The following is an 18,164-nucleotide window of genomic DNA, read 5'->3' on the forward strand; positions in this document are numbered from 1 at the left end:
ATATAATGCTGAAAATTCAAATTCAAATCAGAATTTAACAAACACCACCATTATATAATTTCCAAATATGATCTGTACATTCAGGCTCTAATAAGTATACTTAAGTGTAAGTGCAGAAGTCCAAGAGTTGAATGATGTCAGAGGAGTGACAGACTTCTGGTCCTCTCAAGCAACCTCTGACTCTGTGTAAGAGAGAGAAAAAAAGAGAAAGAAATGAGTTCAAAGATTTAGAGAAACAAGACAATCTGGTGTTTTCACACATGTAAGTGAGTTATGGGGCTGAATTAGCTCACCATGTTAGACGAAGTCCCAATCAAAATCCATGAATCTTTTCAGCAGAGTGGATTGACTCTTTTTGTCTTCTTGTTGGTGACTGCCCCGTCCAGCCTTGGTTCGTCTCTCAGGGTATATTCCAATGAAGTGCCTGAATAACGATGGTGTTTCTTAAGACTTAAGTGTAATTCGAACTTTGCAAAACTTCTTCCACTGAATAATCAGCGTGAATGGAAGGCTTTAAGTTACTTCAACTGATGTAATGGTTTTCATTGGTTTACACTGTCAAGACCATTATCCTGTATTCTGGCAAAATATGTGTTCACAAGGTAACTTAGACATAAAAATGAGCTTATGTTGTCTGACTAAGCAGTCTATGAAACTCAAGCTAGCTGCTAAATCAATCTATGATGATCCATGCACATACTTGATAATACAAACAACCTGGAAACATCACTGATAGACATTTCCCTGATTTATGGATTAAATAAAATTGATACTCACCAAATAATTAGACAGATGGGGATAGATGAAGAAAGCAATGGATCCCATCTCCACATGTGCTGGCGAATTTTCTCTTCCCAGAATGCAATAAATACTGTATGAAACTGTTATTTAAGTTACTTTGCAGTAAAATGCTGTATTTTAGCAATACAGCATTTTGCTGTTAAAAAACATCAATATAGTGTAATTTTACAGATTGGCATTTTTATTAACAGTTATGTGCTGTTTTAACAAATAACTGGTTAATACTGTTGAAATCTTTCTATAAATTTACAGAAATCATTTACAGTGTATGGTCAGTTTAGAGGCTCCAATTAATCTAACCCCAATGACTTTGGACTGTGGGAAGAAGCTGGGTACTCCGGAGAACATGCAAACTCCACACAGAAAGGCCCTGGTTGGTCCTAACCGGGACGCGAACCAAGAACCTTCTTGCTGTGAGGTGACAGCGCTAACCACTACACCACCGTGCAGCCCATCATGTACAATATTTGTTCAGTATGATTGCATCTAATCAAAATTCATAAACTTCTCAGTCTTCTTGTATTTCACTCTGCTCCATTTCATTTCACTTATTTATTTTTCGTAACTTACTGTCACACTAGTTGAACTAACAATTCATTCACATAAATGGAATGCACCTGTCCTTGCTCCACATGAAAAAATAAGGGAGTGTACCAAGCTACTATGCCAAGGAACTTGGAACAATTTGAAAGCTCACAGATTATATTTCGTTATTTGCATCATGAAGGTGTCACAACACAACATTTCTGACAAACGTGTCACCAGACATTCACGTCATAACCTCTAGTCCATTCCAATATATAAAGGCCTAAATAGATGTGAAATGTCACAGGAGGTGGCAGAAGGCTTGCAGTGTTTCATAGGTGAACTCTAGAGCAAAAAAAAAGAGGAATTATCTTTTCATCTTGTATCTATCAATTTTGGGGGTAAGCATGTGTCTATGTACCTGTGATCTATAATAATAATCGGCGTGTGTGTGTGTGTGTGTGTGTGTGTGTGTGTGTGTGTGTTTTACTTTATTTGCTTTACTAATACATTTGATTATTTTCCCCAAATCCCAAGATGTAACATTTATAATGTTCATTATGAATTATCACTTAAAATTACATATTATATCATGCTTACAATGATAGTTATTTACAACTTAAATCATGAATCTTTATTTTCAAATGTTTTAAAGTATATATTCACTGGTTTCTCTATGGCTCATTTTCTTTCTCAATTAAATTTTTTATATTCAAATTTTATAATAAATTCAGACAATAAGTCAAGTATCTGTTTTGGTTAGGGGTTGAGGTTAGGTCTCAGTTTTTCAGATGTCCTTGAGTAACCACTGTAACCAGTATAAAGATAATTGATTGAATGTTCTGCTGAGAGGATCAAAAGTAACATTTCAAAACTTCATCAGCATGTCCTAGTTATTCAGAAAAAAATGAGCAATTACTCAACAGTACAATCATGTTTTCTAAATTTTATCAACATCATTATGCTCATTGCCACTACTGTGATGCGAAGCCTTACACATCAAGTAATAGTCAGAAATTGTATTCATTTATTTATAGCGGGGTTGGGCCTTTCAACAGAATCCAAAAATAAATGAATAAATAAATACAATATTAATGATATTTACTATAAAATATAAATCAAAAAATATTGATCATTTTAATACTGATGTGGCAACTACAACTGGCCTGACAAAGAACTTCTCAGGAGACAAAGTTTAAGTTGTGTCACAGTTTGCGCTTGATTTACAGTACAGTCTTTATTAACTAATTGCTGCAGAATGGCTTTCTAATCTTATTCTGTTTAGCAGTTTTAGCAATGAAGTAATCAAATGAAAGGGTTGTGTCTATGTTAAAAGTACCATGAATGATATATCGTAAAAGTACTCCTATAATGATTTCTGTCATATAAAGATTGAATACAAATTCATTGATCTGCTTTTTTACAACCATAGTTTCAAATAGAATTGCTGAAAAACATAAACTATTCACGCTATATTCAGATTAATGGAAATTAAGTATGTAAGCGAAATGTTGTGTTGGATTGTATGCTCATTCCACATTAACATTGTACACTAAGTACTGATTTAAGTAATGTTGATTTCAACTATAGAACAAAAATATTTTCACAATCTTAATCTGTCTTGTTTGATTTTTGCAGATTCATTGACAAGATGGGGAAAAGACGGATCATATCCTTTTTCCTGATTCTAATAGGTAATCTAAGTGATGTTGAACTAATTGCCTTTAAATTGTCTTGAAACACGTAGGAATAAGAAGTAAGAGGATTAACAGAATATGACATTGAGATCTTGGCTACACTTCATCAAATGTTTCTTAGACAAGAACACATCACATTCCTTTATCAAATATTTTGGATAAAATGATTAATAAGGGTGCATACATTTCAATAATGTAGCAATTACATTTTTTTGTTGGTGTATGATTAACCCATAGTTTAGATAAATTCCACCAATGAAGTACTGTAATGTTTAAATCTTGTATTTCTAGTTACTATGGTTGCAACTACAACTGTTGCTCCTACAACAACAACTCCTGCCCCGACAACAACAACTGCTGCACCAACAACAACAACTACAGCAGCAACTACAACAACTGCTGCTCCAAAAACAACTGAAGCAGCAACTACAACAACGACTGCTGTTCCTCCTACAACAACAACTACGGCAGCAACTACAACAACTGCTGCTCCTACAACAACAACTACTGCCCCGACAACAACAACTGCTGCCCCGACAACAACAAGTGTTGCTCCTACTACAACAACTGCTGCTCCGACAACAACACCTGTTGCTCCGACAACAACAACTAGTGCCCCCACAACAACAACTATAGCAGCAGCTACAACAACTGCTGCTCCAACAACAACTACAGCAGCAACTACAACAACTGCTGCCATGACAACAACAAAAACTGCTGCTCCAACAACAACTACAACAACTGCTGCTCCAACAACAACTACAGCAGCAACTACAACAACTGCTCCAACAACAACTACAACAACTACTGCCCCGACAACAACTACTGTTGCTCCGACAACAACAACTACTGCCCCGACAACAACTTTTGCTCCTACAACAACAACTGCTGCACCAACAACAACAACTACGGCAGGAACTACAACAACTGCTACTCCAACAACAACTACAGCAGCAATTACAATGACTACTGCCCCTCCAACAACAACTACAGCCGCTTCAACAACTGTTGCTCCTACAACAACAACTACTGCCCCGACAACAACAACTGCTGCCCCGACACCCACAACTACGGCAGCAACTACAACTGCTTCTCCAGCAACAACGTTTGCTCTGACAACAACAACTACAGCCGCGACAACAACAACTATGGCAGCAACTACAACAACTGTGGCTCTTACAACAACAACTGCCCCAACAACAACTGCTGCCCCGACAACAACGACTGCTGCTCCAACAACATCTACAGCAGCAACTACAACAACTGCTGCTCAAACAACAACTACGGCAGCAACTGCAACAACTGCTGCTCCAACAACAACTACAGCAGCAACTACAACAACTGCCCCGATAACAACAACTGTTGCTTCGTCAACAACAACTGCTGCCCCGACAACAACAACAACGGCAGCAACTACAGCAACTGTTGCTCCGACAACAACAACAGCAGCAACTACAACAACTGTTGCTCCCACAACAACAACTGTTGCTCCGACAAAAACAAGTCCTGCCCCGACAACAACAACTACGGCAGCATCTACAACAACTACTGCTCCAACCACAACTACAGCAGCCACTACAACAACTAATGCCCCGACAACAACAACTCCTGCCCCCACAACAACAACAACAACTGCTCCAACAACAACTACGGCAGCAATTACAACAACTGCTGCAGTAACAACAACAACTGTTGCTCCGACAACAACAACTGCTGCCCCTACAACAACAACAATGGCAGCAACTACAACAACTGTTGCTCCGACAACAACAACAGCAGCAACTACAACAACTGTTGCTCCCACAACAACAACTGTTGCTCCGACAACAACACGTCCTGCCCCAACAACAACAACGGCAGCAATTACAACTGCTGCTCTAACAACAACAACTGTAGCTCCGACAACAACAACTGCTGCCCCGACGACAACAACAATGGCAGCAACTACAACAACTGTTGCTCCGACAACAACAACTCCTGCCCCGACAACAACAACTACGGCAGCAACTACAACAACTGCTGCTCCAACAACAACTACAGCAGCCACTTCAACAACTGTTGCTCCGACAACCACTGTTGCTCCGACAACAACAACTGCTGTCCCGACAACAACAACAACTGCTGCTCCAACAACAATTACGGCAGCAACTACAACAACTGTTGCTCCGACAACAACAACTCCTGCCCCGACAACAACACCTACGGCAGCAACTACAACAACTGCTGCTCCAACAACAACTACAGCAGCCACTTCAACAACTGTTGCTCCGACAACCACTGTTGCTCCGACAACAACAACTGCTGCCCCAACAACAACAACTGCTGCCCCGACAACAACAACAACTGCTGCTCCAACAATAATTACGGCAGCAACTACAACAACTGTTGCTCCGACAACAACAACTGCTGCCCCTACAACAACAACAATGGCAGCAACTACAACAACTGTTGCTCCGACAACAACAACAGCAGCAACTACAACAACTGTTGCTCCCACAACAACAACTGTTGCTCCGACAACAACAAGTCCTGCCCCGACAACAACAACTACGGCAGCATCTACAACAACTGTTGCTCCGACAACAACAACTCCTGCCCCGACAACAACAACTACGGCAGCAACTACAACAACTGCTGCTCCAACAACAACTACAGCAGCCACTTCAACAACTGTTTCTCAGACAACCACTGTTGCTCCGACAACAACAACTGCTGCCCCGACAACAACAACTCATGCCCCGACAACAACAACTACGGCAGCAACTACAACAACTCCTGCCCCGACAACAACAACTGTTGCTCCGACAACAACAACTTCTGCCCCGACAACAACAACTGCGGCAGCAACTACAACGACTGTTGCTCCCACAACAACAACAGTTGCTCTGACAACAACGACTCCTGCCCCGACAACAACAACTACGGCAGCAACTACAACAACTCCTACCCTGACAACAACAACTACGGCAGCAACTAGAACAACTGCTGCTCCAACAACACCTACAGCAGCCACTACAACAACTAATGCCCCGACAAAAACAACTGCTGCCCCGACAACAACAACAACTACTGCTCCAACAACAACTACGGCAGCAATTACAACAACTGCTGCAGTAACAACAACAACTGTTGCTCCGACAACAACAACTGCTGCCCCTACAACAACAACAATGGCAGCAACTACAACAACTGTTGCTCCGACAACAACAACAGCAGCAACTACAACAACTGTTGCTCCCACAACAACAACTGTTGTTCCGACAACAACAAGTCCTGCCCCGACAACAACAACGGCAGCAATTACAACAACTGCTGCTCTAACAACAACAACTGTAGCTCCGACAACAACAACTGCTGCCCCGACAACAACAACAATGGCAGCAACTACAACAACTGTTGCTCTGACAACAACAACTCCTGCCCCGACAACAACAACTACGGCAGCAACTACAACAACTGCTGCTCCAACAACAACTACAGCAGCCACTTCAACAACTGTTGCTCCGACAACCACTGTTGCTCCGACAACAACAACTGCTGTCCCGACAACAACAACAACTGCTGCTCCAACAACAATTACGGCAGCAACTACAACAACTGTTGCTCCAACAACAACAACTGTTGCTCCGACAACAACAACTGCTGCCCCTACAACAACAACAATGGCAGCAACTACAACAACTGTTGCTCCGACAACAACAACAGCAGCAACTACAACAACTGTTGCTCCCACAACAACAACTGTTGCTCCGACAACAACAAGTCCTGCCCCGACAACAACAACTACGGCAGCATCTACAACAATTACTGCTCCAACCACAACTACAGCAGCCACTACAACAACTAATGCCCTGACAACAACAACTCCTGCCCCCACAACAACAACAACGGCTGCTCCAGCAACAACTACAGCAGCAATTACAACAACTGCTGCTCCCACAACAACAACTGTTGCTCCGACAACAGCAACCCCTGCTCCGACAACAACAACTACGGTAGCAACTACAACAGCTGCTACTCCAACAACAATAACTTTTGCTCCTACAACAACTACATCTGGAACTACAACTGCTGCTCCAACAACAACAACTGTTGCTCCGATAACAACAACTGCTGCCCCGACAACAACAACAACTGCTGCTCCAACAACAACTACGGCAGCAACTATAACAACTGCTGCTCCAACAACAACAACTGTTGCTCCGACAACAACAACTCCTGCCCAGACAACAACAACTACGGCAGCAGCTACAACAACTGCTGCTCCAACAACAACTGCTGCTCCAACAACAACAACGGCAGCAACTACAACAACTGCTGCTCCAACAACAACAACTGCTGCTCCAACAACAACAACTGTTGCTCCGACAACAACAACTGCTGCCCTGACAACAACAACTGAGGCAGCAACTACAACAACTGCTAATCCAACAACAACTGCTGCTCCAGCAACAACTACGGCAGCAACTACAACAACTGGTGCTCCAACAACAACTACAGCAGCCACTACAACAACTACTGCCCCGACAACAACAACTGCTGCCCCGACCACAACAACCACGGCAGCAACTACAACAACTGCTACTGCAACAACAACAACTCCTGCCCCGACATCAACAACAACTGCTGCTCCAACAACAACAACTACAGCAGCAACTTCAACAACATCTGCTCCAACAACAACTACAGCAGCCCCTACAACAACTACTCCCCGACAACAACAACTGTTGCTCCTACAACAACAACTACTGCCCCGACAACAACAACTATGGCAGCCACTACAACAACTGCTACTTTGACCACAACTACTGACCCGACAACAACAACTGCTGCTCCAACAACAACAACTGGTGTTCCTCCTACAATTACAACTACACCATCAACTACATCAACTTCTGCTCCAACAACAACGACGGCAGCATCTACAACAACTGCTGTTCCAACAACAACAACTGTTGCTCTGACAACAACAACTCCTGCCCCGACAACAACAACTACGGCAACAACTAGAACAACTGTTGCTCCTACAACAACAACTGCTGCTCCGACAACAACAACTGCTGCCCTGACAACAACAGGAACGGCAGCAACAACAACAACTGCTAATCCAACAACAACTGCTGCTCCAGCAACATCTACGATAGCAACTACAACAACTGGTGCTCCAACAACAACTACAGCAGCCACTACAACAACTACTGCCCCGACAACAACAACTGCTGCCCCGACCACAACAACCACGGCAGCAACTACAACAACTGCTACTGCAACAACAACAACTCCTGCCCCGACATCAACAACAACTGCTGCTCCAACAACAAGAACTACAGCAGCAACTTCAACAACATCTGCTCCAACAACAACTACAGCAGCCCCTACAACAACTACTCCCCCGACAACAACAACTGTTGCTCCTACAACAACAACTACTGCCCTGACAACAACAACTATGGCAGCCACTACAACAACTGCTACTTTGACCACAACTACTGACCCGACAACAACAACTGCTGCTCCAACAACAACAACTGGTGTTCCTCCTACAATTACAACTACACCATCAACTACAACAACTGCTGTTCCAACAACAACAACTGTTGCTCTGACAACAACAACTCCTGCCCCGACAACAACAACTACGGCAACAACTACAACAACTGCTGCTCCAACAACAACTACAACAGTTACTACAACAACTACTGCCCCAACAACAACAACTGTTGCTCCTACAACAACAACTACTGCCCCAACAACAACAACTGTTGCTACTACTACAACAACTACTGCCCCAACAACAACAACCGTTGCTCCTACAACAACAACTACTGCCCAACTCCTCACTGAGGCAACAACCAACTTGACTCCTGAACATGTTTATTCCATCCAAGCTGACCTGCCAGACGAGCCATATACAGCTGATCTTGATGACCGAACCAGCAGTCGATACAAAAATCTTGAAAAACGACTTGTAGGGCCAGTGAGTAAACTTTCATATTGCATTAACTTTATTTGACCCTGTCAGAAACCACAAATATTTTTAGCTGAAAAATTATTTTTCAACAAAATGGCATTTACTTTTTTAAATGAATTTGATGAAAAACTTGTTTGAAAGCTAACCAGGGTCTAAATGTTGCTTCCTTTTTGCAGTGTAATAAAATATACAAACGGAAATATCCTGTCACCTTTTCTCACTGCAAAGTGAAGAGTTTCAGGTAAAAACATCTTTCTGCTTCTCTGATTTTGTTTTATGTTCAGGGCTGATAACTTACAGTGTTGAAAGTGCCATGTGCAAATCACCCATTTGGATGAATTAACAATCATCTGATATTGTTAGTTGACACTTGTTTCTTTTGGTTTTCATGATGTAGACCTGTTTCTGCGCGAACAAGAGCAAACGGAACTGAGGCAGATTTGGGGGTTGTGTTCTTTAACACTGTTGCCATTTTAGATCTCCCAACGGAGAACAAAGTTGCTCAAGTCTTAATAGACAGTGTAAATAATTCCAACAACACATTCAACGTGACCATAAATACTGGGACAATTCAAGTAATAGGTAAGTAAACTCAACAGCATTCTCTTTTGCTACCTGGCAAATCTACCCATACAATAGTAATCTGCCAAGGTGCAAAAGACTTTCATTGGGTGGCACTAATATTAATTAATACTAATCTAGTATTTAAAACATGTGTTACAGCAAGTCCAGTTGGAAGTACTAATGCAACTGCTGCAACAACAACCGCTGTACCTATAACTGCTGCACCTGCAACCGCTGCACCTGCAACTGTAGCACCTGCAACCGCTGCACCTGCAACTGTAGCACCTGCAACCGCTGCACCTGCAACTGTAGAACTCACAACAAGACTGGTGGTTTTCAGATCTGTTCTAGACACATTTACAGATGACTTGTTGGACACATCATCTGCTGCTTTTAAAAGTAGAGCTTCTAATATAAAGAGACAGGTAAGTCGCACCTTAAAATATACAACCTGTGCATACACCTTATTGTATCATCTATTGTGTTATTTTATCAAAGAGCCAGCCACATATGAAATAAAACTAACTACAGTGTGTTTTCTGTTTCTGTAGCTTGAACCTCGCTACCAAAAAGAATTCCCCTTTTCCTTCAAGTCCTTGGACGTTGTGGAATTCAGGTAATATATAACATAACTTATTTTGTCAACATATTGTTACATTTTCAGTATAGTGGCCTGAATCTGATATTTCACACAATATGTTTTGTTGCTCATTCTGCAGAAGTGGATCAGTCTTCAACAACATGCATCTTATCTTCCAAGGCTCATCTGTTCTTACTAGAGCTGAGATTGCGAATGTTTTGCTGAGTGCAGCTTCAAGCGTCACCAACTTCGACATTGAAGGCAGCTCCATCGCCGTGGATGGCATATGTAAGAAATATTGAGTGCTACCCGATTCTAATAATTGAAAGAACTAAAAATGATTTATTCAACTAATGTTTTGATTTCTTTCTCCTCATTTACAGCTTCAAGTGGAGTAAGCCAAAAGATCAGTCTCGTCACTGCATCCTGTCTGGTGCTGTTGTCATTGCTAATGTCAAGCCAGCAATAGCATCTGTGTTGATTTCCTTTGGAATTTCTACTAGAACATGGCCTCTGGAAGGAAAGGGGACTTCATTGTCAGAAAAATATGAAGATTATTGATTCTCTTATCTGTTGAATGGCTTTCAACCTTTGACACATCAGTGACAGTGGATTAAATATGTCTGTGGAACTGAACACGTTTCTGCGTGGCAACATCCAGGATCCTGGACAGAATGACACAGACAACTATAAGCCCCGTGTCTATATCACTGGAATAACAAGGCAAACAACATAACAACACTATCTATGAAACCCTGGGGTGTCTAAAAATATTCTACTGTTGAACTGTTACTATCAAAATGTATCTTGTTTCACTCAGCACTGTGGTATAGCGATATTTAAAATAGCCTCCAAATGCATGTAGACGTAATTTTTTCATAATCCTCCTAAGTAATGAACAAAAAGACAAAGAAAAGTAAATTGAAACATAACCCCTTCATGGTGGTGGTAATTAATTACTATTTAGATTTGTGTCTTAAATTAAATGAAGGAACATATGCAGGTCATAGTTGGCTTCACACTCAACCTCATATATTTGATCATAGGTCATGGTGTATATATGTTAATGTGAAAAACACGACTGTCGATTTTCTTATTTATATAAAGTGTATTTATGTAATAATACATTACTGTATTCTGTGAGTTTTCCTGTAGTTTTTTATTGCATCTTTGAGAAACTTTACAATGATCAGAATACAAAATATTGGAAATGTCTCTCTTGTGTGATGTTGTGAAGTTTTTAATAAAGCAACAGTGGATCATATCTTACGTGGTGTTTGGGTACATTTTTTTTCAGCTTTTAGTGATGATAATTTTTTTGTCTGTAACAAAGTGGACCAACCATCCAACAATGCCATTCCTAGAAGCATATACAGGAGTACATTACTATTGAGTTACATTTTGCAATGCAATTTTAGCAATAAAAGCGCACATAGTTTAGGTTTGATTTCAACACTATGATGCAATTGTTAACTTTAAACTCCTGCATTTTCCACTATCATTTAGGTTGAGAGCTAAATGCAGACATATGGTCACAATTAAATGTTAATAACATTGCTTTCATAATAAATCATATTGATGACATTGCTTGACTGCACAAACACGAGTAAACGGAACTGAAGCAGAATTGGGGGTTGTGTTCTTAAACACTGTTGCCATTTTAAACCTCCCAACGGAGCGCAAAGTTGCTCAAGTCTTAATAGACAATGTAAATAATTCTAACAACACACTCAAACTTGACCAAAAATACTGGGACAATCCAAGTAATAGGTAAGTAAACACAACAGTATTCTCTTTTACTACCTGGCAAATCTACCCATACAATAGTAATATGCCAAGGTGCAAGTGACTTTTTTTGGGTGGCACTGATATTAACTAATACTAACCTAGTATTTAAAACATGTGTTACAGCAAGTCCAGTTGGAAAAACTAATGCAACTGCTGCAACAACAACCATTGCCCCTACAACAACAACTACTGCCCAATTCCTCACTGAGGCAACCACCAACTTGACTCCTGAACATGTTTATACCATCCAAGCAGACCTGCCATACGAGCCATATACAGCTGATCTTGATGACCGAACCAGCAGTCGATACAAAAATCTTGAAAAATGACTTGTAGGGCCAGTGAGTAAAATTTCACATTGCATTAACTTTATTTGACCCTGTCAGAAGTCAGAAATATTTTAGCTGAAAATTATATTTCAACAAAATTGGCATCTATTTTCTAAATGAATTTGATGAAAAATGTGTTTTAAAGCTAACCAGGGTCTAAATGTTGCTTCCTTTTTGCAGTGTAATAAAATATACCACTGGAAATATCCTGTCACCTTTTCTCACTGCAAAGTGAAGAGTTTCAGGTAAAAACATCTTTCTGCTTCTCTAATTTTGTTTTATGTTCAGGGTTGATAACTCGCAGTGTTGAAAGTGCCATGTGCAAATCACCCATTTGGATGAACTAACAATCATCTGATATTGTTAGTTGACACTTGTTTCTTTTGGCTTCATGATTCTGCGCGAACAAGAGCAAACGGAACTGAAGCAGAATTGGGGGTTGTGTTCTTTAACACTGTTGCCATTTTAAACCTCCCAACAGAGCGCAAAGTTGCTCAAGTCTTAATAGACAATATAAATAATTCCAACAACACATTCAACGTGACCATAAATACTGGGACAATCCAAGTAATAGGTAAGTAAACACAACAGCATTTTCTTTTACTACCTGGCAAATCTACCCATACAATAGTAATCTGCCAAGGTGCAAGAGACTTTCATTGGGTGGCACTAATATTAATTAATAGTAATCTAGTATTTAAAACATGTGTTACAGCAATCCAGTTGGAAGTACTAATGCAACTGCTGCACCTACAACCGCTGTAGCTATAACTACTGCACCTGCAACAGCGGCACCTGCAACCGCTGCACCTGCAACTGTAGCACCTGCAACAGCGGCACCTGCAACCGCTGCACCTGCAACTGTAGCCCTCACAACAAGACGGGTGGTTTTCAGATCTGTTCTAGACACATTTACAGATGACTTGTTGGACACATCATCTGCTGCTTTTAAAAGTAGAGCTTCTAATATAAAGAGCAGGTAAGTCGCACCTTAAAATATACAACCTGTGCATACATCTTACTTTATTAACTATTGTTATTTTACCAAAAAGCCAGCCACATATGAAATAAAACTAACTACAATGTGTTTTCTGTTCCTGCAGCTTGAACCTCGCTACCAAAAAGAATTCCCCTTTTCCTTCAAGTCCTTGGACGTTGTGGAATTCAGGTAATATATAACATAACTTATTTTGTAAACATATTGTTACATTTTCAGTATAGTGGCCTGAATCTGATATTTCATACAATATGTTTTGTTGCTCATTCTGCAGAAGTGGATCAGTCTTCAACAACATGCGTCTTATCTTCCAAGGCCCATCTGTTCCTAGTAGAACTGAGATTGCGAATGTTTTGCTGAGTGCAGCTTCAAGCGTCACCAACTTCAACATTGAAGTCAGCTCCATCACCGTGGATGGCATATGTAGGAATTATTGAGTGCTACCCGATTCTAATAATTGAAAGCATAGGTCATGGTGTATATATTTTAATGTGAAAAAAAGCACTTTCCACTTTACAATGATCAGAATACAAAAATATTGGAAATTTCTCTCTTGTGTGATGTTGTGAATTTTTTAGTAAAGCAACAGTGGATCATATCTTATGTGGTGTTTGGGTACATTTTTTTTCAGTTTTTAGTGATGATAATTTTTTGTCTGTAACAAAGTGGACCAACCATCCAACAATGCCATTGCTAGAAGCATATACAGAAGTACATTACTATTGAGTTACATTTTGCAATGCAATTTTAGCAATAAAAACGCACATAGTTTAGGTGTTATTTCAACACTATGCTGCAATTGTGAACTTTAAATTTTTGCATTTTCCACTAACATTTAGGTTGGAAGATAAATGCAGACATATGCTCAAAATTAAATGTTAAAAACATTGCTTTCATAATAAATTTTATTGATGACATTGCTTGACAGCTTCAGAAAAACAAGAGCAAATGAAACTGAAGTGTCTTTGCTTTTCTTTTGATTCGTCCATAAATAAGTAACTGAAGTGCAATTTGAGTGTATTGTATATCCCAACTCCAGGACAGGTCGCCAGGGTATTACAGGGACCATATACAGATATCACCCCCCCATTCACTTTCACATTCACACCTACACTGTTGAATGTTTCCCCTGTAAAAAAAACAGTAATCAGCTGGCATCAGGGTTGCCATCATGTTACTGTAAAATTAACATGTATCTACCATCACTAAAATTTACAGTTTTGTACTGTTATTCATGTACAATATTTGTTCAGTATGATTGCATCTCATCAAAATTCACAATCTACTCAATTTTCTTGTATTTCATTCTGCTCCATTTCATTTCACCTAACTAAAAGTATAATTATTTATTTTTCGTAACTTACTGTCACACTAGTTGAACCAACAATCCAACATTCACATAGATGGAATGCACCTGTCCTTGTTCCCCAATAAAAAAAATAAGGGAGTTTACCAAGCTACTATGCCAAGGAACTTGGAACAAAAGCTCACAGACTACACAATGGCTTCGTTATTTGCATCACAAAGGTGTCACAACACAACATTTCTGAGAAATCTGTCACCAGTCATTCACGTCATTATCTCTAGTCCATTCCAATATATAAAGGCCTAAATAGATGTGAAATGTCACAGGAGGTGGCAGAAGGCTTGCAGTGTTTCATAGGTGAACTCTAGAGCAGAAAAAAGGAAGGAAGAGGAATTATCTTTTCATCTTCTATCTATCAATTTTGGGGGTAAGCATGTGTCTATTGTGTCTACGTACCTGTGATCTATAATAATAATCTGTGTGTGTGTGTGTGTGCGTGTGTTTTACTTTATTTGCTTTACTAATATATTTGATAATTTTCCCCAAATCCCAAGATGTAACATTTATAATGTTCATTATGAATCATCACTTAAAATTACATATTATATCATACTTACAATGATAGTTGTACAACTCACAATTTAAATCATGAATCTTTATTTTCAATAGGTTTCAGTTTTTCAGATCTCCTTGAGTAACCACTGTAACCAGTTCATTATAAAGATAATGGATTGAATGGTCTGCTGAGAGGATCAAAAGTAACATTTCAAAACTTCATCAGAATGTCCTAGTTATTCCGAAAAAAATGAGCAATTCCTCAACAGTACAATCATGTTTTCTGAATTTTATCAACGTCATTATGCTCATTGCTACTACTGTGATGCGAAGCCTTACACATCAAGTAATAGTCAGAAATGTTATTTATTTATTTATAGCGGGGTTGGGCCTCTCAACAGGACCCAAAAATAAATGAATGAATAAATACAATCTGAATGATATTTACCGTAAAATATAAATCAAAAAATATTGATCATGTTAATACTGATGTGGCCACTACAACTGGCCTGACAAAGAACTTCTCAGAAGACAATGTTTAAGTTTACAGTTTACACTTGATTTACAGTATAGTCTTTATTAACTAATTGCTGCAGAACTGCTTTCTAATCTTATTCTGTTTAGCAGTTTTAGCAATGAAGTAATCAAATGAAAGGGTTGTGTCTATGTTAAAAGTACCATGAATGATATATCTTAAAAGTACTCCTATAATTTTTTCATATACAGATTGAACACAAATTCATTGATGCTTTTTTTAAAATATCAGCTTTTTTACAACTACAGTTCCAAATAAAAATGCTGAAAAACAAACTATTCACGCTATATTCAGATTAATGCAAATAAATATCTAAGCAAGATGTTGTGTTGGATTGTATGCTCATTCCACATTAACATTACAAACAAAATACTGATTTAAGTAACGTTTATTTCAACTGTAGAACAAAATATTTTCACAGTCTTTATCTGTCTTGTTTGATTTTGCAGATTCATTGACAAGATGGGGAAAAGACGGATCATATCCTTTTTCCTGATTCTAACAGGTAATCGAAGTGATGTTGAACTAATTGCCTTTAAATTGTCTTGAAACACGTAGGAATAAGAAGTAAGAGGATTAACCGAATATGACATTGAGATCTTGACTACACTTCATCAAATGTTTCTTAGACAAGAACACATCACTTTCCTTTATCAAACATTTTGGATAGAATGATTAATAAGGGTGCATACATTTCAATAATGTAGCAATTACATTTTTTTGTTGCTGTATGATTAACCCATTGTTTAGATAAATTCCACCAATGAAGTACTGTAATGCTTAAATCTTATCGTATTTCTAGTTACATGCAGTACTACAACTGGCGACCAAAATACAACAAGTGTTGCTCCGACAACAACAACTACTGCCCCAACAACAACAAATACTGCCACGACAACAACAAATACAGCAGTAACTACAACAACTGCTGCTCCAACAACAACAACAACTACTGCTCCAACAACAACCACGGCAGCGACTGCAACAACTGCTGCTCCGACAACAACAACTTCTGCCCCGACAACAACTGCTGCTCCAACAACAACTACGGCAGCAACTACAACAACTGCTGCTCCAACAACAACTACTGCCCCGACAACAACAACTGCTGCACCAACAACAACAACTACAGCAGCAGCTACAACAACTTCTACTTCTACAACAACGAGTACTGCCCCGACAACAACTACTGCCCCGACAACGACAACTACGCCAGCAACTACAACAACTGTTGCTCCCACAACAACAACTATTGCTCCGACAACAACAACTCCTGCCCCGACAACAACAACTACTGAAGCAACTACAACAACTGCTGCTCCAACAACAACAACAACAACTGCTGCTCCAACAACAACTGCTGCTCCAACAACAACTACAGAAGCTACTACAACAACTAATGCCCCGACAACAACAACTGCTGCCCCGACAACAACAACAACTACTGCTCCAATAACAACCACGGCAGCCACTACAACAACTACTGCTCCAACAACAACAACTGTTGCTCCGACAACAACAACTTCTGCCCAGACAACAACTGCTGCTCCAACAACAACTACGGCAGCAACTACAACAACTGCTGCTCCAACAACAACTACGGCAGCAACTCCAACAACTGCTGCTCCAACAACAACAACTGTTGCTCTGACAACAATAACTCCTGCCCCGATAACAACAACTACGGTAGCAACCACAACAACTGCTACTCCAACAACAACAACTGTTGCTCCTACAACAACTACAGCTGGAACTACAACTGTTGCTCCTACAACAACAACTACTGCCCCAACAACAACAACAATGGCAGCCACTACAACAACTCCTGCCCCGACAACAACAACAACTGCTGCTCCAACAACAACTACGGCAGCAATTACAACAACTGCTGCTCTAACAACAACAACTGCTGCCCCGACAACAACAACTACTATGGTAGCAACTACAACAACTGCTACTACAACAACAACTCCTGCCCCGACAACAACAACTACGGCAGCAACTACAACAACTGCTGCTCCAACAACAACTACAGCAGCCACTTCAACAACTGTTGCTCCGACAACAACAACTACTGCCCCGACAACAACAACAACTGCTGCTCCAACAACTGTTGCTCCAACAACAACCACTGTTGCTCTGACGACAACAACTGCTGCCCCGACAACAACAACAATGGCAGCAACTACAACAACAACTCCTGCCACGACAACAACAACTACGGCAGCCACTACAACAACTCCTGCCCCGACAACGACAACTGTTGCTCCGACAACAACAACTCCTGCCCCGACAACAATAACTACGGCAGCAACTACAACAACTGCTGCTCCAACAACAACTACAGCAGCCACTACAACAACTCCTGCCCCGACAACAACAACTGCTGCCCCAACAACAACAACAATGGCAGCAACTACAACAACAGTTGCTCCGACAACAACAACTCCTGCCCCGACAACAACAACTACGGTAGCAACTACAACAACTGCTACTCCAACAACAACAACTCCTGC

At 40.1% G+C, this 18,164-nt stretch overlaps 1 protein-coding gene and 2 long non-coding RNA genes across 3 annotated transcripts; all 3 read left to right on the forward strand.

Annotated features, from left to right (window-relative positions):
* The first annotated feature begins 1,636 nt into the window (after positions 1 to 1,636).
* Positions 1,637 to 3,454, forward strand: LOC118286774. Its single transcript, XR_004785478.1, has 3 exons — positions 1,637 to 1,727; positions 2,965 to 3,020; positions 3,315 to 3,454. It is a non-coding gene; the product is annotated as an uncharacterized LOC118286774 (long non-coding RNA).
* Positions 3,455 to 7,748: 4,294 nt separating this feature from the next.
* Positions 7,749 to 11,407, forward strand: LOC124850851 (mucin-5AC-like). Its single transcript, XM_047336304.1, has 7 exons — positions 7,749 to 9,000; positions 9,171 to 9,235; positions 9,392 to 9,576; positions 9,718 to 9,983; positions 10,110 to 10,174; positions 10,278 to 10,426; positions 10,522 to 11,407. The coding sequence occupies exons 1-7, from the start codon at positions 7,792 to 7,794 to the stop codon at positions 10,605 to 10,607; spliced, it is 2,025 nt and encodes a 674-aa protein (XP_047192260.1). The 5' UTR covers positions 7,749 to 7,791; the 3' UTR covers positions 10,608 to 11,407.
* Positions 11,408 to 14,870: 3,463 nt separating this feature from the next.
* Positions 14,871 to 16,604, forward strand: LOC118286779. The gene is made up of 3 exons (XR_004785479.1): positions 14,871 to 14,985; positions 16,098 to 16,153; positions 16,451 to 16,604. It is a non-coding gene; the product is annotated as an uncharacterized LOC118286779 (long non-coding RNA).
* The last annotated feature ends 1,560 nt before the right edge of the window (positions 16,605 to 18,164 follow it).

This window comes from Scophthalmus maximus, chromosome 12 (genome assembly GCF_022379125.1).
Source record: "Scophthalmus maximus strain ysfricsl-2021 chromosome 12, ASM2237912v1, whole genome shotgun sequence".
Lineage (NCBI taxonomy): Eukaryota > Metazoa > Chordata > Actinopteri > Pleuronectiformes > Scophthalmidae > Scophthalmus > Scophthalmus maximus.

Bases quoted from the DNA above. Each gene is read 5' to 3' on its own strand.
- LOC124850851 (XM_047336304.1), top strand. From the start codon at position 7,792: ATGGCAGCCACTACAACAACTGCTACTTTGACCACAACTACTGACCCG. The intron at 9,984-10,109 runs GTAAGTCGCACC...CTGTTTCTGTAG, and splicing joins CTTCTAATATAAAGAGACAG to CTTGAACCTCGCTACCAAAA. The intron at 10,175-10,277 runs GTAATATATAAC...CTCATTCTGCAG, and splicing joins TTGGACGTTGTGGAATTCAG to AAGTGGATCAGTCTTCAACA.